The following is a 25,935-nucleotide window of genomic DNA, read 5'->3' as shown; positions in this document are numbered from 1 at the left end:
GAGATAATTATAGCAATGAAAATTCCGAGCAGAAATCCCAAAAGTTATGAGGGAGACAAAGAGGGGGAAATACTCATAAAAAGCAAATACTTTAACTTAGAAAGCATAGTAATCTGGAACCATTATGGATAGGAATATACTCTATTAAAGTTGTCAGTTGTCTATAAAATGAACTTAAGGAAGATTTTCCTGCAGAATGGTTAAAATTTTTTAAAAGAGTTTTGCAATTTAAGGAATAAGTTTTAACTATCTAGAAAATTAATGTTGCCCTATAAATGGGGAAATACCATGTTATTTACTATTTGGTATTAACTCTGTTATTGCATCTATTAGCTCAGGTAAATGAATTTCTTTAATGAGTTTCTTTAAGATGGTATTCTAGGCAGTGCCAAGTAATTTGAACACTATGTCTTTCCTAAAAACCGTAGTTTGAAATTACTGTACATGAGAACTGTGTGAGGAATGCTTGCTTGAGTTTTGTTATAAGGATGGGGGAGAAATCATATCTAGACGTATGTTGGCAAAAAGAAAGGAAAATAACCAAGTTCACTTGTGTTTCCCTTTTAGATATACCTGCCTGAACTAGGACTAATGAGAAAAATCTGGTGTACATTCGATTTTTCAAAGAATTCATCTTCAGATACACTTAGTAAACAGCAATTTGATTTACCAAAAGGAAGCATGGGGAAAGAATTGGAACTAAAATCAGGTAAAAACTGAGTTCAAATCCCATCTTCCCCACTTACAAGATAAATGCGCATAGACAAGACACAACTTCTGAGACTGAGTTTCCTTCTCTGTAAAATGGGCAACATAATACCTAAACTACTAAACCTCACATTATCAGTGTGAGGATGTATGAAAATTGCTTTGCAAACCATAGATTTCTATGTAATTATCAGTACTTTAAAATCATTATTAATAACGTATCACATGTATAGCACCATGCTAGTTGCTGGGGGACGGGGAGGTACAAAGATTCAATGTAATTTACCAACTTGTTAAATGTAATTATTCTTGTAATTTATCCCATATATACATGCATATATATATATATATATATTGCTTGTAAATATTTCTCTGTATGTTGTCTCCCCTATTAAAATGTAGAAGAAAAAAATCTTCATAACAATTGGGATCAACCCCAAATGGAGTGAATTGTCTTTCAAGCTATGAGTTCACTACCTTGAGAAATGTTGAGGCTATTCATACTTCACAGAGGGGTAGAATTAGATGCCCTTTAAATTCCTTTTAACTATATAATCCTATAAATCTCTAAAGACAATAAGGAACATGAATATAGTAGAGGACATATGGGTAAGGAACAGAAACAGTCTCATTTACCCAATATTTAGATATCAGAACTTCAGAACATAATTTGAAATATAAAGAATTATAGTTGTAGGATAAATAAAAGTAATTATATTCTAAACCATTTCTAGTCCAAACATCCTTATTTTCTCCTAAATTCTTGTTGATTCACTGTCTGACTAATAATCTATTAATGGGCAGGGGAACTGTTATGGATCTATCAATATGTGGGTAAGTTTAAGGACTGTGATTACCCATGACTATGAAGTGACACATCTAAAAAGAAATAATCTATGAATTTAAAATATATGTAAGTCCTTGAGAGCAGGGGCAGGTTTTTTTTTCCTTTTTTTTGTGTATTCCCAGTGCTTAGCCAAATGACTGACACATAGGAGGAACTTAATAATGATTGTTCCCTGATTGATTGACTGATCGTAATTCCAAGGGGATAAGGTTCTATGAAGAATTAATCAACAAATATTGAGTGCATATTATATGCCCAAGTACTAAATCTATCTTCCACAGTAATTCAGATTAGAGTTAATTTCTTCTCCAGTGTTTCTTTTCACACCTGACTTGAATTCCTTATTCTAGGATTTGAACCCCTCTCAACATATTCTTCTAGATTTAATCTTGTCTAGGATAAGTAGCACCATTTACATGAGTTTAAAACTCCAAGAAAAAAAACAACAACATAAAAATAAAGTCCTTTAAAAGTTGTCATCATAATTACACAGCTTACCTCATTGGTTTCAGTTCCACTACTTGTGGTATATGAAATGAGGTAACCGTTGACATTTTTTGAAGCAGGATCCCATGTTATTCTAGCACTGTTAGCTCCAACATTAGAAATTCTCAGATTTTTTGGTGGACTTAACGGCACTTTGGAAAAAGCAGAAAAGAGTGGGAAAATGTTTTTAAAAAAAGGCAAACAAAAACTCAGTATGTTAAAAAAACAACAACAAAGAACAAGCCAGACAAGACCAAAATGTTCTTTCACTTACAGTTGAAAAGTATTCATTCAACTTATAGTTGCAAATTATGAACCCCCTGAAGTGACTGGCATATTACTAAAACATCTCATTTAAAAACATTCAAGATGTGTACTAACAAAATAAAATAGGAACCTGCCTTAGAAAGGGTTATTAATAATACATTCTGCATATTTAAAAAATAAAAAGGCTTTAGTCAAGGAAATTAATTTCCATTTTGTAAGTTGAGACAGTCATGCTTCCTGAAATTCTTGTCTATCAGCAGCAATACTGGCTTTGTTCTGAACTTCAATCCTTATTATGATGTTATCAAGTATGATCTTATTATGTTGAACAACCTTTTTTTAAAAAAAAATCATTAATTCTCATACGTTTCGTTAGATAATGGAGACATTTGTAAGGTGAAAGAGTAGCCTTCCTTGGCTGTGAATCCTAATTGTGTTACATAGTTCTCTCTGGACTCCATTCCTGACTCTTTGGACTTTATCCACCATGCCACAACAGCCTTCTCTTCTTAAAATTAACTCTGTCCCTCCCTTTCTTTTGTTTTGTCAGTTCCTCCTATAACTTATTTTAAGGAAAGTGTCCAGGTCAGCCAGAATCTTCTTTCCTCTCTAGGGTCCACTCCTGACTGTCCTCTAACATGATACCTCCTCCATCCATCTCTCTGTGTATTATTTTCCTCATTCAATTGTAAGCTTCTTGAGGGCAAAGGCAGTTTTTTCTTTCTGCCTCATTTGTATTCCCAGCACTTAGCACTGTGCCTGGTACACAGTAAGCACCTAATCCTCCATCAATGCTCATTGATTCAACCATGTGCACCAATATCTGTACTACTATGTCCTATTCTTCTGGTCACCTTCCTCAAGAAAAAAAAATGGAGCTGGAATATACCCAGAGAAAGTTAGATCAAGGGCTTTGAGAAGATTCAGTAAGAAAAAAATAGTAGGCAGCTAGTTGGCATAGTAGATTGAACAGTGGACTTATAATAAAGAAGATTCTGAGTTCTAATCCTGCTTCAGACATTTGCCAGCTGTGTGACTAAGCAAATTGTTCAGACCCAGCTTCCTGATTGGTAATATATAACAAAAAATATTTACCTCCTAAGGTTGTTCTATGTATCCAATGAATAACATATATAAAATACTTCTCATGTCTTAAAGTATTATATAAATGTTCGCTATTATTATTAGCTATAAGAGAACAGATTAAAATAACTAATGAAAGAGAGTTAAGAGTCATTCTATATGACCCAGAAAGAAGAATTTAGGGTGAAGGAGTGAATGGGATAGGGATTTTGTCTCAGTAGAAGAAAAAGTCTTCATTCAACAATTAGAGTCATCCCCAAACATAATGAATAGTCTGTCTTTCAAGCTATAAATTCACTATCTTGAGACTATTCATACTTCATAGGGGTAGAACTAGATGATTTTAAAAATTCCTTTCAACTATATGATCCTATAAATCTATGAAGAAAGTGAGGAGCATGATGATAGCATAGGAGATAATTTAGAGTATGAGTAAGGGACAGATGGTCTCACCAAATATTTAGATATCAGAACTTCAGAACATAATATAAAATGTCAAGAATTAGGATAAATGAAAGGATTCATATTCACTATTTGTAGTCCAAACATCCTTATCTTCTCTTTAATGCTTGTTGATTAACTGCCTGACTAATAATCTATTAATGGGGGGATAGGGGAGACTGTTATGGATCTGTCAAAATGTGGGTAAATTTACCCATGACTATGAAGGAACAATCTATGAATTTTAAATGTATCATTCCCTCGTGAGACTATTGCTAGTTATTTCTGGTACTATTTCTTAGGAAAATGAAAGCTGATACTGTATTAAAGCATTCAGAGTTGGAAGAAACCTTAAAGATCATCCAAGTGAGCTCCCTCATTTTACAGATGGAAAAGATGAGGCTTAAAGAAATTTTGCGACTTGTTCAGAGTCACACAAATAAAATAAAATGTAGAGCCTGAATGTAAAGTCAGTTTTTTGTAAGCCATACCATGTTTCCAGATTTTCACATATGAAAAGCCTGGTATCCCATAAAATATTTTGTGTCACTGTCAAAGGATGTACAGCCAATGGGACTGTTTGAATAACAATTCTAGCAATCAAAAGCATAACATTTTGTGAAAAGGCTTCCTGTAGAAGGTGGGATTTGAGCTGAGACTTGAAAGAAGACAGGAGACAAAGGTAAGGGATGTGATTCTTGGAATGGAGACCATCTCTGAGAAATGTCTCCAGTTGGGAGATGGAGTGTTATGTATGAGGAATAACAGAGACCAGAGTCACAGTGAAAAAGCTCCTTCCACCAAAGCAGTTAATCAACAGCCATTCAACTCTTAATCTTAGAACACTAAGTGGGATAGTTTGAGGTTAAATGACTCATCAAGGGTCAAACAACTGATTTGTGTTAGAAGCTAGACTTGAAACCATGTCTTCTTTCTTTTAAGGACAGCTCTGTGAATGGTTATTCAATAAAGCAAGGAGGTGGGATTGAACAGGTGTGCTGTTGACATTCTCCATCACTCCAATGTAGAAGAAATTAGATTGTGATCTTCTTAAGGGCATGGATTGTCCTTTGCTTCTTTTTGTATCCCCAGTTCTTAGCAAAGAGCCTGGTACACAGTAGGCATTTAGTAAAGGTTTATTCACTCACTGACTGATAAGTAAGTTCCCTCAACTTAGCTAGACTGGACCTTGGACAACAGACACATAAAATTCATTGTCATGATTTTCCATATTCTCCAGCTGTGTAGGAGCTGCCAGAACTTGTTACACTGGCTTAGCCTTCAAAAACCTAAGGTCACTTCCCTGCCATTTTGAAAGATCCTAGGCAAAGTTCACCAGAAGTCTGGATGTTATATTGGGAAAAGTGAAAAGAAATAAAATAAAAGTCAAGTAAATAAATGACAGCCTTTTGGTCACATCCTGTTTTACAATAAAATGTTTTTATAAGATCAGCAGGTTAGCCAAAAGTATACAATTAATCAATATTTCATTGTTTCAAAAACTAGTGATAATAGTCATAGCTCAAGAGTTAGAAGAAATGTCAGGGGACATTTAGTCCAACACTATTATTTTACAGATGGGGAATCTAAGGCCCAGGATGAATAAGTGAATTGCTAATAATGATATTAATGATAATAAATCCAACACTAATGTGATACTTAATATATGCCAGACACTATGCTAAGTGCTTTACAATTATTAATTCATTTGATCCTCATAAAAAAACTGGTGGGTAGGTTCTATTCTTATTCCCTTTTTACAATGGGGAAACTGAGGTTAAATTATTTGCTATGATCACAGAAAGAGTAAGTATTCAAGGCTGTATTTGAACTTAGGTCTTCCCATCTCTGAATCTGACTCTCTCCATTGAGCAACCTAATTCAGGAATGAAGGGTGGAGGAACAAATAAACCTTAGAACATCCTACAAGATCAAAGACAAACAACTTGTACATTTTTCCTAATTTAACATTTAGATTTAGTTAAGGACCTTAAGGGTCTTATAGCTATTGATCCAGAGGTGCTTAGCTATTGGGTCAAACTTGTATATTTCTAATTATCTTTCATTGCCAGTCTATGATCCACATATGTTGGCTAACTTAGAATTGCTCATATTTCCCATTTCTGAGCCTTTCCACTCATTGATCCTCCATGCCTAGAATGCCCTGCCTCCTCATTTCCATTTCTTGGTTTCTCTGGCTTCTGTAAGATTCAGCTCAAATCTCAAACTCTACAAGAGGATTTCCTCACCTCAGCTTCTAAGGTGTTCCCCTTTCAGATGATCTTTATCTCTTCTGTATATATCTTTTACTTATCTAATTTTTTTTACATGTTGTCATCTCTATTAGACTATGACCTCCTTGAAGGCAAGAATCATTTTTCACTTTTCATATTTCCAGTGCTTAGACACACAGTAAGTATTAAAACGCTTGTTTACTGACTGCCTACCAGAAGCAATCTTATTTCCTCTCAGGGATAGCACACATACCATTTAAGAAACTCTAAGGAATATTCAGGTTTGTAAACCTGATGCTATGTATTTCATAGAAATACCAGCAGCTTTGGGGTATTTGTTTGGGATGTTAGTACAACATTTGATCTTTGTGAATGTGTTACGTACATGTCATCTCCTGCCCTGTAACGGGATCACTTGCTTCCTCTCCAAACATGGCATATACTGTCACTGTGTATTCGGTATTTGGCAATAATCCTTTTAGCTGAATATCTGTGAGTGTCTCCCCAATTTTCATCTAAAAAGAACACACTGTGGTTAGATCATATGCCATCTTACATTATGAATGCCTGGCAACATGCAATGGAAAAACCAAGATTATGAACTTTGATAAATCTGTAATTCATTTAATAATGTTTCAATTTTACCCAAGATGGGAGTAGGGAAGAAAACTGGAGAAACAGCAACGTGGCCAGAATGAAATATAACCCATGCAGTCCCTTAATAAACAGTGTGAGTGGACAAGCAAAGAATACAGACTCCAGCCAACTGGGCTGAAGGAAGCCACCATGGGCCCATTTTTCACCATTCTGCTAATGCATTGTTTCTTTTAACCCACCTCTGAAGGATGCCCAATTCTAGCTTCAAACATGACTTGGCTCAGCTGTTCATGTTGTCATACTTGACACTGAAAGAAGTCTCCCAACTAGATAAATTTTAGGTTCATTAGAATGTATCCGCAACACCAAAATACAAAGAACTCTTTAGGGTCTTCAATTTTGTAGGGATTTGGTGGGGACAGGATAGAGGAGAATTTTTTTGATTCACTGGATGATGTGAAAGAGAATTCTTTATTCTCTTTGTCTATTTTGAGTTAACACTTTGTTAGCCATCAAGTAAGAGAATTCACAAGTCACTTGCTAAAGTGGGTGATAACTCAATCAGTCAGAAACTTGTGAATTCTATGATAAAAAGTTGACACCTTCAGAGGCCCATGATAAGAGTTAACACCTTCAGAGGTGAGAAGTAGATTCCACAGACAAGGTGAGAAGTAGATCCCACAGACACTGACATACACTTCTCACCTCTGAAGGTGTTAACTCTTATCATGGGCCTCTGAAGGTGTCAACTTTTTATCATAGGCTTCTGAAGGTATCCACTTTTTATCATAGAATTCACAAGTTTCTGACTGATTGAGTTATCACCCACTTTAGTAAATGACTTGCTGAACACTCTTAGTGTTAAAAAGGAGTGCTTTGAGTTCTGGAGTTATCACTCATTTTAGCAAGTGACTTGTGAATTCTCTTACTTCTTCAAGTAAGTGACTTGTGAATTCTCTTACTTGATGGCTAACAAAGTGTTAATTCAAAATAGACAAAGACAATAAAGAATTTCCTTTCACAGTGACATTTGTCAAAACTCTAATTTTAGAACAAGCCAAAGGGTGGAGTGAAAGCAAAAAGTCTCCCAAATTCCCTGGCAGTCAGTCAATTGTATTCAGATACCATTTCTAAGTTGTTTTTTTCTTTTTCCTGACTATGGAATTCATAAGACAGTGAAATCCAAACTGAAGCAAATGAGGGCATTGGTGCTGTCCATATATTCCTACTGACTATTCTTTTCATCCTAAAAGTTTCTATAGCTAAGCTTAGGATAAGACACAGAGGCTATTTAAGAGCTCCATGACCGAGGAGAAGAGAGTAAGGGCAGTCTCCACTTAGACAACTGGCTTTGGAAGTCATCTCTCACACAAAGCAAACTCTTAGTTCTTTCTTTGGATCTTGGGGATCTTACATTTACATAGGAAAATGAGCTACTTCTAAATGATAAAAATATAAGGCCTCCCCAAAAATGTAACTTTGAAAGTCAAGCCTTCAAGAAGTAGATTCCAAGGGCATTACCTCTTTCTCATCCCCAGCCAGTCCTTCGGTGAGAGGAGCATAGAGGATCATGTATCCTGATGCACCAGGCACTGCATTCCATCTGACCCTCAGGCTGTTCTCAGTCACATCATACAGTTCAAGATCTGATGCCATGGGCAGAGCAACTGCAATGGAAATTGGAACATTTGGGGGTTATGTAGAAATGTAATCCTCCTTTAATTAAGTGGTGGTGTGACTGCTTTTGCATGATTTTTCATTTAGCTAAAGTAAACAGACCTTGTTTTCCAAGTTATTTTCTCTTCTAACCTCTGAACATTGACGATTTTGAGCTGCTTGCAATAAACTGCTTTTCCCACAAATATTGCGAGCTTTTTAAGGGCAGATCCCACATTTTATATTCCTCTTCCATCATTATATCACTTAACACAAAACTGAGTCATATTTCTCTGATACTTTGATCAATCTGTGATTTCACTAGCATGGCTACTCTATTCTCAATACAATGCAGTCAAATCAATCAATAAACATTTATTGAACACCTATTCTATACCACGCACTATGCTAGGCTCTGGTGATATAATGAAACAGTCCCTGTCCTCAAAGATCTTATATTCCATCAAAGGAAAAAACATGTAGACAAAAGTATCTGTAAAATATATATGAGGGATTATGGGAGAAACACCTCTTGAGAGGTGACATGAGCTGAGCTTTGAAGAATACAAATAGCAATAGCTAATATTTAATTTAATACTTTACACTTTACACACATGGTCTCATTTACTCCTCCAACTACCTTGTGAGGCAGGTACTTTTATGATCCCAACTTTACAAAGAAACCCAGAATTCTAAGAGTGGGGATGTATTCCAGGCTTGGGAGTAAGAGGGATGGCATCCTCCATAATGGCACAGAAATGATCCTTATCTCCAGACACTTGTCAGATTAACAATATCCTTCTTAAGGATGTTAGCAGAAGCAGTGAAGTGGCATAATGCATAGACACTGAACCTGGAATCAGGAAGACTGGAGTTCAAATCTTGCCCCAGACTCTTACTAGTTGGGCAAGTCACTCAGCTTCTCATGGCCTCAGTTTACCATCCTGTACAATGGAGATAATAATAACTCCTACCTCCATTAGAGAGCTACAAAACAAAATGCTATGTGCATCACAAAGTACCAAATATTTACATATGTGGATGTAAATATAAGGGGCATTTATATATGCATATGTACATATGTACATATATATGAAACACTAAAGTACTCTTGTTTTATATAACACTTGGTATTTCATAATGTACTTGGCATTTCATAAAGACACAAAAGAGTTTTTTTTTTCATTTTCTTCTTGACCATAAAAATGAAAGGCAAAGGATGAGGTGGTAGTAATCATAGAAATGAAAGGAGGAAGGATGACCCAGAATTTGTGTGTGTGTGTGTATTTATTCATGAGTGTGAATAAACTGAAAGTTAGACTAGCTATTGGATGGTTGCCTCCATATAGGCTCCCCAACTTACAAGTATAACTAAAATAAGTCAAGAAATCCTAGGCACAAGTTTTTTTCACTTGAAATAAAAGAGGAAGCAAATTTATATTTTACAAATAACAAAACAGTATAGTAAAAAAATTCTCTATATTCACAGAGCTATATGAATGGATACTTCCAGTATGTTTCAATTTGGAGTGCTAGATTTGGTCAAGGAACCTAAGGGAAAATTCAGACAGATGCTGAATGAATAAGATGTAATCCAGAACTCAAGTATGATGGGATAAATTTCCTTCTAGAAAGAAATATAAAACTGAATACCTAAATCTTGATTTCTTATATTCATTAAAAATATTTTTTACTAGGTCTACAGAGGCAGCAGAGCAAACCTTAAACCTCTTTTCCTGGCAGAATTTCCACTTCAGGGAATTACATTATTTCTACTATCATCATCCATATTGTTTCAATTAACTCTATTCTCTTCCCATTGCCAGCAATTCCCTACCACAATGTGAGAGTGCAGAGATGCTGTGTACCTTTTCAGACACAAAGACATACATGTTTTTTGTCTAGGGACTCATTTAAGAGGGCTAGCACAGTATCCTTCAGAATAATATAACCATGAGCAGATCTAGCTGTACATTCAGTTGGAGCAGATAGTTGTCTATGTGGCAACTTGGTGTAGTGGCATCAGGAAGGTCTAGGTTTAAATCCCATCTCAGACTCTTATTAGTTGTCTGACCCTCGACTGGTTATTTAACTTCTTTCAGCCCCAGTTTCTTCAGAGGATTCAGTTTAATAATCTCTAAGATCTCTTCCAGCTCTAAATCTAGGATCTTAAGCTAAGATTTGAGGAGGATCAGAAACACTTTCTCCCTCTCAACGATCTCTGCTTTCCCTCAGTCTATTGATGATGTCTGAAATTCTACCATCTTGAAAGTCATAATATTCATTTAATATAAAGAATAACACAATGTCTTTATGCCATACAGAGTTTTAAATTCAGAAATTAAAGGTCTCTAAATTGCACTTAAAAGGTGCTGCTGGAGAGCTGTGAATGGGGCATCACTGGAATACATAAGTATCTCCAGGAAGAGAAAGCATTACATTATTATTATTATTATTATTATTATTATTACTAACAACATATTAGCATGAATTAGCTAATCATGTCTTTTCTAGTCAAGCAGTTGAGAGCATCTCTCTCTAAGAATGGGAACAACAGAAAAATTTAGATAAGGAAGACATAGACCTAGAATCAAATCTGGGAAGGCAAGTATAGATAGAGGGCTTGTAGTAGGGTGCCCTGGACAAATGGAAAAGAGTAGGGTAGCTGAAGGGGGAGACGATGAAAGGAAACAAAGAGGACATTGAGCTGGGAGTAGGACTTTAGAGGCAAACAAAAATTTTGTTTCTGATCAGCCCTAAATTTAGAGGAAAACATAAAAAAGGATTTTGTCTGGGAAACTTAAGTCTGGTAATGATCTTGGAAATCATAAGCCAATCTCTCTCATCTAGCAAAGGAAATGTCCTCTAACATCCATGAGAGGTGCTCAAATAGATTGTAAGCTCCTTGAGGGCTGGAACTGGTTTTTCCCTCTTTTTTATTCCTAGTGTTTAACATAATACCCAGAATATAGTAGCATATAATAAATGTTTATTGACTGACTGATTGACTAAGGAAATCTCAGTTTGAATTATTCCCAGTGATGAAGTGCTCACTGCATCCTGAAATCCATTGTTACTTTGCATAGACAACTCTAATTATTGTGAGGTTTCCCTTAAAACTAAAATATGCTTTTTTTATAACTTACATTGATGGGCCATGGTTCTGCTTTCTGAAGTAACACTGAACAAGCCTGTTCTCTTTATTAAAAGACAGTCTTTCAAATATTTGAAGACAGCTATCAAATTTTCCCTAGTAATCCCTTCTTTAAGAGAAACATCTTCAATTCCTTCAACCCTTCTCCATATGGCATGCAGGGTGTCATCAGTGCCTTGGCCCCATGGAGTCCATAGCTTTTTTTCAAGTTACAATAAAAATTGCTAACAAATATTTCTATAGGGCTTTAAGTGTTATCATTAATCCTCACAACAACTCTTTGAGGTAGGTGCTATTATTGTCCCAATTCTATAGATCCAAAAACTGAGGCTGAAAGAAGTTAATTACCCAAATAAATATTTATCCTTGGATAGATTTAGTGACTTGATTAAACAGCTCAATAATTCAATTCAATAAGCATTCATTAAGCATTTACTATATTATAAGAACTATAGAGGTGACTCAATGGATAGAACACTGGTCCTGGAATCAAAAAGACCAGAGTTCAAATCTGACCTCAGACACTAGCTGTGGGATCCTGGGCAAGTCACTTAACCCTATTTTAATCAGTTTCCTCACTGAAAAATTAGCTGGAGAAGGAAATGGCAAACCACTCCTATATCTCCTCCAAGAAAACCCCAAATGGGGTGATGGTGAGCCAGAAATGACTAAAAAAACAACTGAACATCAATAAAGTCCTCTTGGTTTCCTGATTTCATTGCTCTAAATATACTCCAGTATGTCAAAGGTCTTTTTTTAAAATATGATGCCCTGAACATAATATATGAAACCAGTTATGGTTTGACCCGCATATAGAGTTTCTATTGGTATTCATTTATTCAGTCATGTCCAATTCTTCATGATCTCATTGACCATAGCACATCAGGTCCTTCAATCCTTCACTACTTCCTGAAGTCTCTCCAAGCTCATGTTCATTGCTTCCATGACACTATCTATCCATCTCACCTGCTACCCTCTTCTCTTTTTGCCTTTGGTCTTTCCCAACATCAGGATCTCTTCCAATGAGACTTGTTTTCTCATTATATGACCAAAGTTCTTAAGCTTCAGCTTCCATATTTGTCCTTCCAATGAGTAGTGTGAATTTTGTGATTATTGTTATGGCTTGGTAGTAAATTCAATCTAATTCAATTCAACAAGGATTGAGGATTTTTTTTGGTCCTGATTAGTGATTTCATTGTTGTAGGGAATTTCTAGTGTGTACACTGCCATTTACAATGCAATTCTTCATTTCTTCTGTAACTTAAAGAATCTTAGAGAGTTGCCTTGGGTACCCCTAGGCTAGTGACCAGGGTCACACAAGTAGTGTCTAAGGTCAGACTGGAACTCTGGTCTTTCTAGCACTCTATCCACTGAGCCACCTCACTGTTCCTGTTACATAGAGGTACTTAGTAAATGTTTATTAAATTAAATTACCGAATTGGTTAATGATCACTAAATCTAGCCAAGGATAAAAATATATCTGGAAAATTAGCTTCTCCCTGCTTCAGTTTTCCAATCTGTAGAACTGGGATAATAATAGCATCTACCTCAAAGAATTGTTATAAGGATTGTTGAGATAATATGTAAAGTCCTATAGCAATGCTAGCAATCATTATTGAGGCTGGAAGGAAGGCTAAGGACTCCAAGGGGCAGAAGCAAGAAGGCAGGCGTTCCTGGCATGGGGGACAGCCTCTGCAAAAAATCCAGCAACTCAAATGTACAAAGAGCTCCGGCTTGGATATGTTGTACAGAATAGGGTCAGATACGTACGTGTCATCTCAGTTCCCCGAAGGCCTTCACTGGCGGTGGTACTATATATTGCAAACACTGCTATCTGATACTCCGTTAAAGACATCAAACCCTTCAGGATTGTGGTCGATTCAGTTCCGTCCACTACCACCTGTTTTCAGAAGAATCCAAGTAATGAGATAAGAAATGAATCCATTTTAAAATGTCACCAGATGTTGAATCAGTAAGCCAATGTGATCTCACCCACAGGAGTAAATGCAAGTGGCTACAAGATATGAAGAAGACAATGTCCTTAGATATTTTCTTATATCTGCCACACATCATCTACCATCCTGGTATACTGACCTCCTTGAATTAGGGCACAAAGTGACATCTCCCTCATTCATTTATATAAAGTTTATGCAATTCACAAAGCAATTTAAAAAATACAAACCATTTCCTCTCAATTGTAAGTGTACATTCTGCAATATGCAGCTTGATCAAGTCTTTTACGGACTCATTGGTGAAGGAAAAAAGATAAAACCATTTGAAATAATTTCATTTTTATAAGGTCGTGATGATTTTCAAACCTATAATCTGCTTATCTGACATACAAAGAAATCCACTCATAAAATCTTGCCATGAAAAATGAAAAATTATTAAACATGCTGAAGTCATTCTGAGGTTAGAACAAAAGGAAAGGGGGCACTTATCAGTTTTTAAAATAACCATGTTCCTTGACAAATCTCTGTATTGTGATTAGGAAGCTAGGAGCGTGCGATGATCTGGCAGTATGTGGACTGTCCCTTCTTTGCCAGACCATCAAGAATCTGGAGGCCAGCTGCTTCTGCATCACGCTGTTCTCTAGTCATGTCCAGGGAATTCCAAGTCTTGGACAGCGATGAACTATGTTGCCACATCAATTGGAGCACGCATTTCATTAAGAGAGAACCCCTCCCAAAGCAGAAGAAAGCTCAAAATAAGCAAAAGGACTCCAAATATTCCTAACATTTAAAAAAAAAGGTATGCTTGGCTAATTTCACTTTAATGCCTCATGATTATGCTTTGGAAAGAGTATAAAGACATCATCAGAGGGTCTATATACAAATCACAGCTCTCTCACTTAGTATCTAGGTGACTTTGGGCAACCTGTCTTGAGTTGTCGGCTTCTTCATCCCAAAAATGAGGGGTTTGAGTAATCTGTGATTTCCTCAGAGGGGACACTCCTTGCACAAAAACAGATCATAACCTCCTATGCCGACCATAGTTGATGGTCTTCAAGAAATGCTCATTCATTACTCTGTGACTGCTCTGGTGATAAGCCTCTCTGAATTTATCTAGGTTGGTTCTTAGGGAACAGACAAATTGGATCCCTATTCAAAGGCTTTCTAACACAGTATCGTCTGCCAGTGCTTTCACTTATCTGGCATAGCCACTGAGAATCTAAGGGCACCTCTATGTTAGGAGGCTGCATTTGAGTAGACCTTTAGTGAACTAACTTAGTTGAAATGTTTTAAAGGCAGAGAAATTTTTAATGAAGTCAGAGAGCCCAAAATAGGATTAATGAGCAGCTTTACAGAGTTGTCCAAGTGATACACTTAGGGGATGTCAGTGAAGGGAAGGTGACATGACAGGAATAGTTTGTAGTTGTGAAGTTGTTTCAGTCACATCTGACTCTTCTTAACCCCATTTGGGATTTTCTTGGCAAAAATACTAGAGTGGCTTGCCATTTCCTTCTCCAGCTCATTTTACAGATAAGGAAACTGAGGCAAACAGGGTTAAGTGACTTGCCCAGGGTTATACAGCAAATAAGTATTTGAGGCCATATTTGAAATCAGAACCTTTTTTCTGGCTCTCTATCCACTACCACTGCCCAGAGATAGGATAGGATAGCGATAGGAATGGATTTACTTGCAAAATGAAGCCAAGAAACGTAAGGATTTCCTTTTTGACTCTTTACTTTTCAACTAATAAATCAAGCCACTACATTTAGCCGAGAATAAAAATATGTCTAGGTAATTAACTAGTTCAAAATTGAATTGATAAACATTCATCAATTACTTTACTAAGCACCATCTCTGGACAAAAGGCTTGGGTTAGGTACCAAGTAAGTAGAAAAATGGAAACTCTTATGAGCCAGGAATTTCTCAACTTTGTATTTGCATCCCAAGTGGCCAAACAGTGCCTGGCATATTGGGGGTGTTTCAAAATGTTTGTTGATTGGTTGATCAATACAAAGAGTTAGCCAATCACTCAATAAACATATCAAGCACTTATTATATGTCAAGCAACCATGCTCAGCACTGGGGATGAAAAGAAAGACCAAAAAGAAACAAAAACCAAACCCTTGCCCTGAAGGGGTTAATGAAATCACTTTGCTTTTTACTAGGTAGTTAAGTGAAGTTTGTTCCCAAGTCTACATAGAGGTGATATTTTCCCCTTACTCACATGACAAAAAGTATTGATTCTTGGATTTACACCAGAGAAAAGACCCCAAATTCCAAACCCTGTTTTCGCAACTCCCTCTTTATTACTTTTCTCAGAGATTCCCATTGGGGAATGCCCCCTAAGTGGGCATTTGTCCACAGGGTACAGATTCAAGATCTTCAGGTAAGAAATAATTCACCCTCATTACCTCCTCTGGTTTTCCACCTCTAGTTGGATAATATACAACTCTGTATTTTTCCACTTCTCCTGGAGCAGGAGTCCAGGTAACTCTAAAGCTTCTGGCAGCAACTTCAGACGTGACCAAATCTGTAGGAGGTCCAATGTTGGTCACACGTGAACCTAAATGGAAGGAACATTGAAAAGAAATAATTTCCTCAAAATGAGCATTTCCTAAATAGTTCTGCTGATCAAAGCCAAGTTAACAAAGGTTCTGATGAGAAATGATTGTTGACAATATAAGCTTCCTCTAGATAAATCAAGTCAACAAGCATTTATTAAGTACCTATTGTGTGCCAGGTACTGTGCTGTATCCCCAGCACTTGGCACAGAGCCTGGCACATAGTAAGTGCTAAGTTGTCTTGACTATGCTATAAGAGAAATAAGTCAATGTGGACAATTTTTGTTTTTAAAAAAAAAGTTTTACTGGCACTGATCATGTTTTATACCACAATCAGTGGTTCAGTTCTCAATCAGTTCTCAACATGCCCTATTGCCCCAGAGCTCTTCCTTGTAACAAAGAAAAAGTTGGGTAAAACTAACGGACAGTAACCACCTCTGACAGCATAAGCAGCATTATTCCCCAATAGTCCCTTTATACCGAGGCAAAAGGGAAGTATACTCCATCGTTTATCTTCCAGGACCAAGATTTGACCTATTGTTTCAACCATTTTATTGTTTTAATCATTTTGTGTGAAGTATTGAGACTGTTCCAATACCAAGGCTTATTTACATATTTTCTATTTCCTACTCAATCAAAATTTACTCTGATAATCATGTTTTGCTTATATAGAACATTTCTAGAGCCTATCAATTCTTTAAGCTACACCTCATTTTTCCTTGCCATAATGGTACCTGAATACACCTTAAAATTTGGGGACCTGTCTTTTACTAAAAGTCCGTATTTTTTAATTAATTGAATTTAGATGCTACAGACATATGTGATCCAGAAAGTCACCAAACTTTTAAACTGATTCTTCTAAAAAGTCCTAGGACAAAAAAGGTAGCAAAGATGGGGTCCGGGTTGGGGAACAATGAATTATGCAAGCTATGTTTTTGAGGGTTGATTTCAGGATCCTCTAAGCGCTGAAAGAAACTTCGAGTCTTCCAGTGATACCAGTATCCAATGTTTGCTCGGATTTCTGTGACCCAAAAAAATAGCCAGCTGAGCTCCCATAACCCATGCCTTAGAACCTCAAGACACTTTGGGACTATCTACCTAGATTCAACTCAATTCAATAGCATTTATAAAACATCTACTTTATGCCAGGCACTGTGCTGCAGGGTAGGGATTAAAAGACAAACATAAGGCAGTCGCTGCCCTGAAGAACCTTATATTCTACCGAAATGTAATATAATTGATATCTTTGAGGAATGTGAGCAGAATGAGTGTTTCCATTTCGGATGGCTGCTCTCTGAATGGATAATTCACTCCTCTAAGCTTAAAGAACCACCACAAAGCTGGGAGGACAATTAGGTGCTAAGCCAGGCCTGGAGTCAGAGAGATCCATCTTTCTAAGTTCAAATCCAACCTCAGACACTTACTGGCTGTGTGACCCTGGTCAAGTCACTTAACTCCGTTTGCCTCAGTTTCTTCATCTATAAAATGAGCTGGAGAAGGAAATGGCAAACCACTTCAGTATCTTTGCCAAGAAAATCCCAAATGGAACCACAAAGAGTCAGAAACAAAAAATTGAACAACAATAGAGTTTTGAGAACTACACATTTTTTTGAGGTCAAATCTATTGAAAATCCTATGAGACTGGGTTACAATTAGGATGCTCAGCCAAGTGGAAATCCAGAGAACAAGAAGTAGAAAAGAGATAGGTATTGAAGTTGCTCATACCCATCTCATCTCCCAGTTGTCTCTTAGATCAATAATGGGGCCAGCTTTGGGAAATTGATCACACAAGTTTTTCTATCTTGCCAATATCCCCATAAGCCAAAGACAATGCCAATATGGCAGTATCAAAAGCTCCCAAGAGCACTGAAAAGCCTGTCAATTCACTACAACTAATATCACAGTAGATTAAAGCCCCCTAAAGGAAGCCAAGATATAGGGTTTCCCCCCTCTCTTTTTTTATATTTTAATTCTTACAAGATATAAGATAGGTCCTTGAAGGCAAGGACCTGTTTAATTTTTGTCTTTGCATCTCTATTGCCCAGCACATAATAGGCACTTTATAAATTCTTGCTTGTTTAATTAATTGATCGAGAGCATAGGTCTCCTTTAGGAATCCACCAAAAAGGGAGGGGAGTTAAATTGCAAATTTTCATACTTGATAACATATTTTAACTGATGGTTCAAAACAAATAACCCTTAAAATGCTTTGTTTAAATTTATACCTTTAATTTCCTTTTCCTGTTCTTCAACTCTGGTGCAAACTATTTTTGTCAGGCCTTCCACAACTGTGTGCATTAGGTCAAACTCCGCAACGTTGTAGACATGAGTGCTGTCAGGCTCTGAAGCAATCTCCTGTAGTTCAGCTACATCTGCATTTTTCACACCTTGTATTGGAGAAAAAAAACAGAAAAATAAGTATTTCATAATAATAATTTCAGGATGCAGGTGGCAGAATTAACAGGTCTGCTCTAACCCCTCCAGTTATTAAAACTAATTAAAATTAGGATTTATTTTTGCCTTTCATTGTATTCTCTATCCTTAATGAAGTACCTGGCACATGTGGGTACTTAGTAAATGCTAGCTGACTGATAAGGATCTTAATAATTTTCCAAGACCTCAAGAAAAGGGCCCTGGAGAGCTTAACCTCCCTGCATTGTCAGAGATTGAGGCCAAAGTTGTACAGTAGAGAGAGGACTGGCCTTGGAGTCCAAAGATCCACGTTTGAAACCTAATTCGGCTCTTTACCAACCTGCATGACCTTGAGCAAGTCACTTGGATCATCTTCAACAGTCTCATCTATAAAATGATGATAGTGAACTAGATGGTATTTCCAGCTTTCAATCAGTGACCCAATGAAGTAAATTCTCAATTTTCCAAGTCTAAATTTGATCTTCATTAAAACTTGTCTTTGGTCACATTTCCTAACTTGTAAAACATGTACAGTAGTTGCATTATTCATATCTTACCAGCTCACCAACTGGAAATCTTCAGCAATTAATGCTTTTATGTTGTACAAATTTGCTATACTTTCCTGTGATAACCAGACAAAAGCAGGCAGATGGGCTGAGATTAGCTAAGGTTAATCAAGTATTATTATTCATTGTTCCTACACTGTACTGGAGAAGAAGAAAAAAGGCTTTTGCTGCAAAGGTCTTTTACAAAGGTTTTATTTAAACAAGTGCTTTTTCTGTCACTTATAGATCTTAGGGGGGGAATCAAAGGAAGTAGATAAGAGAAAGAAAGAAAGAAACTAAGCTTGGGGACATAGTTTTCTTCTTAGTTACTTGGAATTCTTGAACTAACCTGCCCACCTCCAATGCACAAGATAACAAAGCTTTTACTGTATTTACAAAAATAGTTCATTCAATATGTTTTTATGAGATGAATAGATACTATAAAAAAGGCAATATTTAACTAGGAATTTCAAACTATATCTGACTAATTCCTTTGCGCAGCAATATTTAGAAAGAAAAAAGTTTGGTTTTAAAACCCTATCCTTTTATTATTAAAATAAAACCAGAGAATAGATGGTAAATATATTTGCTAAACCTTTGTTGATTTAACCCTTCTGTGGGGATTTCCTTCACTGGAAAAGAATAAAAGAAACAAGAGAGAACAGTTCCTGAGGTATTTCTTGCCTATAGGCATTTCAACATTAGCCTTTAAAATGCTCAGTTGGCAACAATTATTAATTAATATGTGTGTGTGAATGTATGTTCATGTGTACATACACATGCATGCACACACACACTTCAGCTTTAATTATTCTACTAAATGAATAACGAGCAAATAGTGAGTTTAGTATGGAAAATATCATGTCAATAGCTTCAGTGAAAACTTACAGGGGCTTTGGGGCACACAGAAACCCCATATCCTAAAGTATTCCTCTTTCTAAATCAAATCCATTGTAGAAAGCTGAATATAATTTTAGCTTCATGTCTATAAGTCTAGAGTCAGATCATAATAGAAGTATCAGATCCTAGGATTTGATGTGAAAGAGATTTTAGAAATCACCTTATCTATGCCATTCACTTTTCAAGGGAAGTAAATACACAGAAAAGAACAGAGAACACCACAACTTTACAGAAATGGAGTGATATTACAGCTTGATACAAACCCCCCAAAAAAACAGAATAAAGGTCTATCACAACCCAAAGTGCATGACATTCTTATTTTTTTCTTACATGTTTTTCATTGCTTTCATCTATAAACAGAATGTTTAGCCCAACTAGCAGCCCTGAATTACCTCTGGGTTATTTCTACTTAGATGTCCAGTTGTCTCCTTCAAAACCAACTTGTATTAAACTTGGTTAATCACATAGTATCACAAATGTTTATAGCTGAAAAGAAGCTTTAGAAATCATCTAGTCCAGTCCCTACCTTTGTCCAGATGAGGAAAAAAGGCCAGAAAAGTAAAGTAATTTGTCATAGGCTACAAAGGAAGTAGATGTCAAGTCTTATGAATTCTAACTCTCAACTCTTCTTTCCCTTCTGTGACCATCACCACCCAACTAGTACAGGTTCTCATGACCTTAAATTATTACAATACTGTCATTCTCTTCCTAAGAAGATGGGATTAACTCTCCCCTGCCCACTTTTATATTTAATCACCAGAAGCATATACACCCCCACATTTCCTTAAGTCAGGGGAAGTCCACAACCCACATGCTAAACTTGGTGACAATTCAAAAACTACTGACTGACCCCCCTGGGCAGTCCTGAGAAAATTCTAAAACTATGACTGGTCAATGTAAAGTGGAAGGAAGGCACAGGAACGCAAAGAAAGATCTTTAAAAGTATTTGCAACTTCCTGTAACCAACTTTTTTTCCTTTGAACTTGGCCTTGGAGGAGCTTCAGCTTGGGACCTCAGACTACTCTTGGATCTTCCTTTAGGACCACCATGTGGGTGAGTGAAAAGGCTGATTCCTTTCCTGGCTCCTGGAGGGACTAGCATCTGGAAAGGCCTCCTCCCCCATTGTGAAGGAGGAGGCCATGTGGCTGGAGCTCTTGCTTAATTTACCCCTAGGTCCTCAGGCTGGGGCTTCTGGAACCCTACTGGAGTAAAGCCAGGACCAGAGCAAATAGTCTAGCTTGTTAAGCTAGATTTCTTCCTCTGCCCTCTTTCTCATTTTTCTACTTTTGCTCTTTCCCTCTATTTTATAAAAAAGTCATTTTGACTTGAGATATATTAATTTTGGCGACCACACTCATATATTTAGTACAACCTTAATTTTTTTTAACCCTTGCATTCTCCATGTCCAAACTTTACTCTGTTGTCAGATTAATTCTCAATACATATTTGGTCATGTTATTCCTCTACCCAAAACCTTTCTTGTCTTCCTATTATGTATAAAATAAAGGTAAGATAAGTTTCCTTGAGTGGAAAGTTAAGGAATTGGATCATATGACCTCTAAGGTCACTTGTACCTCTAAATCCTTAGCAATTCAATCCAACAAATATTTTTTATTGATTATCTGTGATGTACTTGGCATTTATGCTAGGTGCTGAGGATGTCATTGGACCTCTTCAAAAAATGAAAGATAAACAACAAGAAAGGTAAAAAACCAAGGTAATCTATTTCCTTGAGGACCTCATACCCTTCTGGATCCTTAGCTGCCCTCAAATGGAATGGGTTGCATTGGAAATAGTGGATCCCCCTTTAATGGAAGTTTTAGCAGAGGGTTATCTCAGATATGCATCAAAGAGTACTCTTATTCAGTTAATCAGAGTCAATAAATATTTATATATAGCACCTACTTTGTGTCAGATACTCTACTAAACAGTGGAGATACTTACTGGGAAGCTATAGGTCAGACTAGATGATGTCTAAGTTCCCACCTGAGATTCTATGATTCCACATTCAAGGCCCTGTATGATCTGACAACACCCACATTCCCAACCTTATTTAATATAATTCCCTTCCATGTATGCTATATTCCTTGGCTTTGAGAGGGCTAGAGGGTAGAGATGTAGAGAAGTAAGGGTTGTCATTGACAACATAGAGCTAATGGTCTAGACTAGAGTATTCTTAACCCAAGATCTGTCAACTCTGATAGAGAAACAGACAGAAAGAAAGAGGGAGATAAATAGATGAATAGAGAAGGAAAGATAGATACCAAAAGAGAGAGAGAAGATTCACAGACATTAAATAAAGAGAAAGAAATAGATGAATAGAAAATTAAATGGATAGTAAATGACTCATAGAATGATAAATAACAAGAGAGATGAATTTATGGATGGATAGAGATAAAAATAGTGATAGAGATGGATGGAAAGAGATGGATAGAGAGATAGACAAATCATTTCAATGTAATAAGTTTATTTTGTAATCTTGTACATTTTATGTATTTAAAAACATTGTTTCTGAGGAGTCTGTAGGCTTTGCCTGACTACCAAAGGGGTCATACAGCTAATAAGATGGGATTTGAACCTATCCCTTCTTGCAAAATATCCACTATTCCAGACGGCCTCAAGAACACAATAGAACTGATAAGCAATAATGATAAATTTTGTGGATTTCTGAAATACTGCTAAAGGTTGCTTCTGGTATTTGGTATCTGGTTGGTTGCTGACTGGGTCTTGGGCTTTATTCAAGAAGAATCTTTAAATCTAGATGCCCTATGCACTGGCAAAGAATTTTTATAAATCTAATCAGTCATGGGAAAACAACAGCTTTAAAAGAGTTGGCAGTTATCCTGAGCCTATACCACATAGACTTCCCTTTATAGGATGGATACTTAATAAATTATGGTTTCCTTCAAATAGAAAACAATACTGATTCCTCTTGACAGTCTGTGTTCCCTGCAGTCACAAAGTCACAGAATCTCAATTGACTGGGACCTTAGAACTCATATATTCTAAATGGGATTTGAACAAGAATCCCCTGCAAAGCAACCCTGACAATCCATTGTCTGCCTGAATACCTCCAATGGTATGAGAGATGCATTACCTCTCGAGAATCCCCATTTTTCTTTTTGAAAGTTTAATTGCTAGGAAGTTGTTTTTTATTCTTCTTCTTCAAACCATCCAAAATTTGCTTCTGCTACTTGGACACACTAGTTCAATACAGTTATACAGTTAAGACAAGTCTAACTTGATCCTCCATGTATTTGAAGAAAATTACACACACATACCCTTACCTAAGTCTTCTCCAGGCTAAAAAGTCCTCAGTTCTTTATCTTTTTTAATATGCTTATATGTTGTTTTATTGCCAGTTCTTTAAAATAATATTCTGACTCTTTTTAAAAAAATGTTTCCTATTTAACAAATACCAAATCAGGTGAGCATAGACAAACCAAAATGGGAAATAAAGATTTCATATACAACTATAAATCTGCACCATGTATAATTTGGTCTCTCCTTCCAAAAATACAATCAATTCAACAAGCTATTTTCAAAGCTGTCCTTCAACCAATATTCTTAAGGCATGGTTTCTTGTGCCCTTTATCAAGCTGGCCACTATTGTCTCTTTAGGACTCTAGGACTCTCTTTAAGATTGTATAACTAAATATCTCTATCAGCAAATTTGTAATATGCAGACATGACATTAATAATCATAATAATAGTAATAACTATCCTTTATATAACACTTTAAGGTTTGCAAAGTGCATTACAAATATTTTATATAGCAACTGGTGGCACAGTGGTCAGAATGCCAGATATGGAATCAGCAAGACCTGAATTCCAATCCAGCCCCAGACACTTACTAGATATTGAAATAAATAATAAATAAGTAGGTAAGGTTAGGTTAGGTGGATTGTTAGATACTTAGATGGCATAGTCCTGCTTTCCCTATGATTTCCCTATAACAATATGTGACCCTGGGCAAGTCACTTAAAAGTTTGCCTCCATTTCCTCATCTATAAAATGGGGGTAATAATGGCACCCAATTTCTAGGGTTATCATGATTATCAAATGAGATAATATTTGTAAAGTGCCTAGCACTGCCTGCTATCTAATAAGTACTATGTAAACATTAGATATTTTTCCCGTGATCCAACCTCCTGAGGTAGATGCTATTATTATCCTTACTTTATATATGAAGAAACTGAGGCAAACAGAGGTTATGTGATTTTCCTAGGGTCATACAGCTAATAAGTGAGGTTGAATTGAAACTCAGGACTTGCTAACTCCAAGTCTGGTATTCTATCCACAAGAGCTACCTAACTTACATGAGCACCAAAAAATGGATCTATTTGATTAAAATCAATATCTATATTTGTATAACACTAGATGCTTTATGCACTTCGTCCTTCTCTCATCTTTTCCTCCCACCAACTCTATTAGGTATACAAGTCTATTACTATCTACTTTTTTGCCAACGAGGTAACTGAGATAAAGTAGGTTAAGTGATGGGAAGGCACTTACAGAGCAAGTTTGTAGCTGAGTTAGAAAAAATAAAGGTCTTCAGAGTTCAATTCTAATGTTCATTTCATGATATCCAGAAAAAGATGATTTTCTGTCTATTGACCACTATTGAAACAGACTGAAAAGGTAATACTTACCAATGGCAAAGAGTTCAACACCAGAATCACGTAGAGTTTTTGATGCAGGGATAATGTCATCTTGAGACTTTCCATCTGTGATCAAGATGCCAATTTTGGATACTCCAGTCCTTGCTCCTGCTTCTGGTTTAAAACTATTTTCAAAAATGTAATTTAAGGCAAGACCTGGAAGTGTAAAAATTAAATAACAGTCACTAATGAAATGATCTTTCTAATCTATAAAATTTAACCACAAGATGAAAGACAATTTAAGGATTTGAAATACATGTTTACAATGGGGAAAATAGCATTTAAAATAGCTTCAGGTTTGATAACTCAAAGGGAAGAAACTCAAGTCCATTCCAATGGAAAGAAGAAGAAGAAGAAAATGCTGCTTTATTTTAGGGACTGATCTTTATGAAGAATTTGGACAAGATGGTCTATGGACCTTGGTTCTTAGGTTCAAGGAGACTGAGTCCTTTCAGATTGAACCTAAGAAAATAGCAAAAACAAGTTTCATCAATAGCAGCACCATGATGATTCTCTGTTCTTTGTATAATTACTATTCTCTTCATATCAAAGCAAAGCATTATGGTGGAAACATCTTCATAATTGGGCTTGTTGCCATTTGCCTTTGTTACTTTCCAGCCAGGAAAACCAGACCTGCCACAGAAGCACTAAATGATCTCTTAGTGTCAAATTCTTTCTCAAAAATTGCTAAAATGACTCAAGTTTCAAGAGCATGTACATCAGCCTTTAAAGCCAATGACCATGTGCATTTTGTTTGAGTTGAAGAGTGTTTTACTTAAAAAAATAAGTTTTATTAATGAATTTTGTTTTATGTTGCAGTCATAGAATCACAGATTTAGAGTTGAAAGGGATCTTAAAGTTCATTAAGTCCCATTTCTTGATATTAAAGATAAAGAAAATGAGATGTTGAACTAGGTCACATAGATAGTCTAAGGCAGGATTCAAAGTCAAGTCTTCCTGACTCTAAGTCTAGACTCTAGTCTATCCATAATCCCATGCTGCCTATGTCTCCAGTTTTATCCAGGTATATAACACACCACCCCCATCCAATAGTGCTTAAATGTTCTTTTGTAACAAATAAAAATAGTTGTGCAAAACCAATTGACCCAATGACCATCCATGCCTGATAGCATATGTAAACTGCTTCTTTTGAAAGAAGTGGGTTACATTTCATTAGCCATTCTCTGGGAAGAGATGAATTCTTATACTCAGAGTTTGGCTTCTTTTTCATTTTCTTTTCATTAATATTTTTCTCATTGTTTGACAGAAAACATAGCATTTATCTGCCATCACAAAATAGTTATAAGAAAAATGTCCATATTCCTTTTCCCATTAGGCTCAGTCTACAAAACCATTTTCACATTAAGATTTGGCTAAAAATAAAGAGTGGTGACTATGTCTTTGGAGCTGGGACAGAAATTACTTTTCAAT

At 36.2% G+C, this 25,935-nt stretch overlaps 1 protein-coding gene across 1 annotated transcript in view; it reads right to left on the bottom strand.

The window, feature by feature from the left end:
• The window catches only part of COL14A1 (collagen type XIV alpha 1 chain), a 274,304-nt gene that overhangs the window by 170,343 nt on the left and 78,026 nt on the right, over positions 1–25,935 (bottom strand). Inside the window, exons 9-15 of the mRNA XM_044684203.1 lie at positions 24,496–24,660; positions 18,212–18,373; positions 15,837–15,988; positions 13,244–13,373; positions 8,185–8,330; positions 6,452–6,581; positions 2,054–2,193 (exon numbers count right to left, since the gene is read on the bottom strand). Coding sequence (XP_044540138.1) covers positions 2,054–2,193; positions 6,452–6,581; positions 8,185–8,330; positions 13,244–13,373; positions 15,837–15,988; positions 18,212–18,373; positions 24,496–24,660 — 1,025 coding nt within the window. The remainder of the gene's footprint in view (positions 1–2,053; positions 2,194–6,451; positions 6,582–8,184; positions 8,331–13,243; positions 13,374–15,836; positions 15,989–18,211; positions 18,374–24,495; positions 24,661–25,935) is intronic.

The sequence above is a fragment of the Gracilinanus agilis genome, chromosome 1 (assembly GCF_016433145.1).
Source record: "Gracilinanus agilis isolate LMUSP501 chromosome 1, AgileGrace, whole genome shotgun sequence".
NCBI classification, from domain to species: Eukaryota; Metazoa; Chordata; class Mammalia; order Didelphimorphia; family Didelphidae; genus Gracilinanus; species Gracilinanus agilis.
The sequence above is the reverse complement of the archived record's forward strand: the minus strand, read 5'-3'. Positions and strand labels throughout refer to the sequence as shown.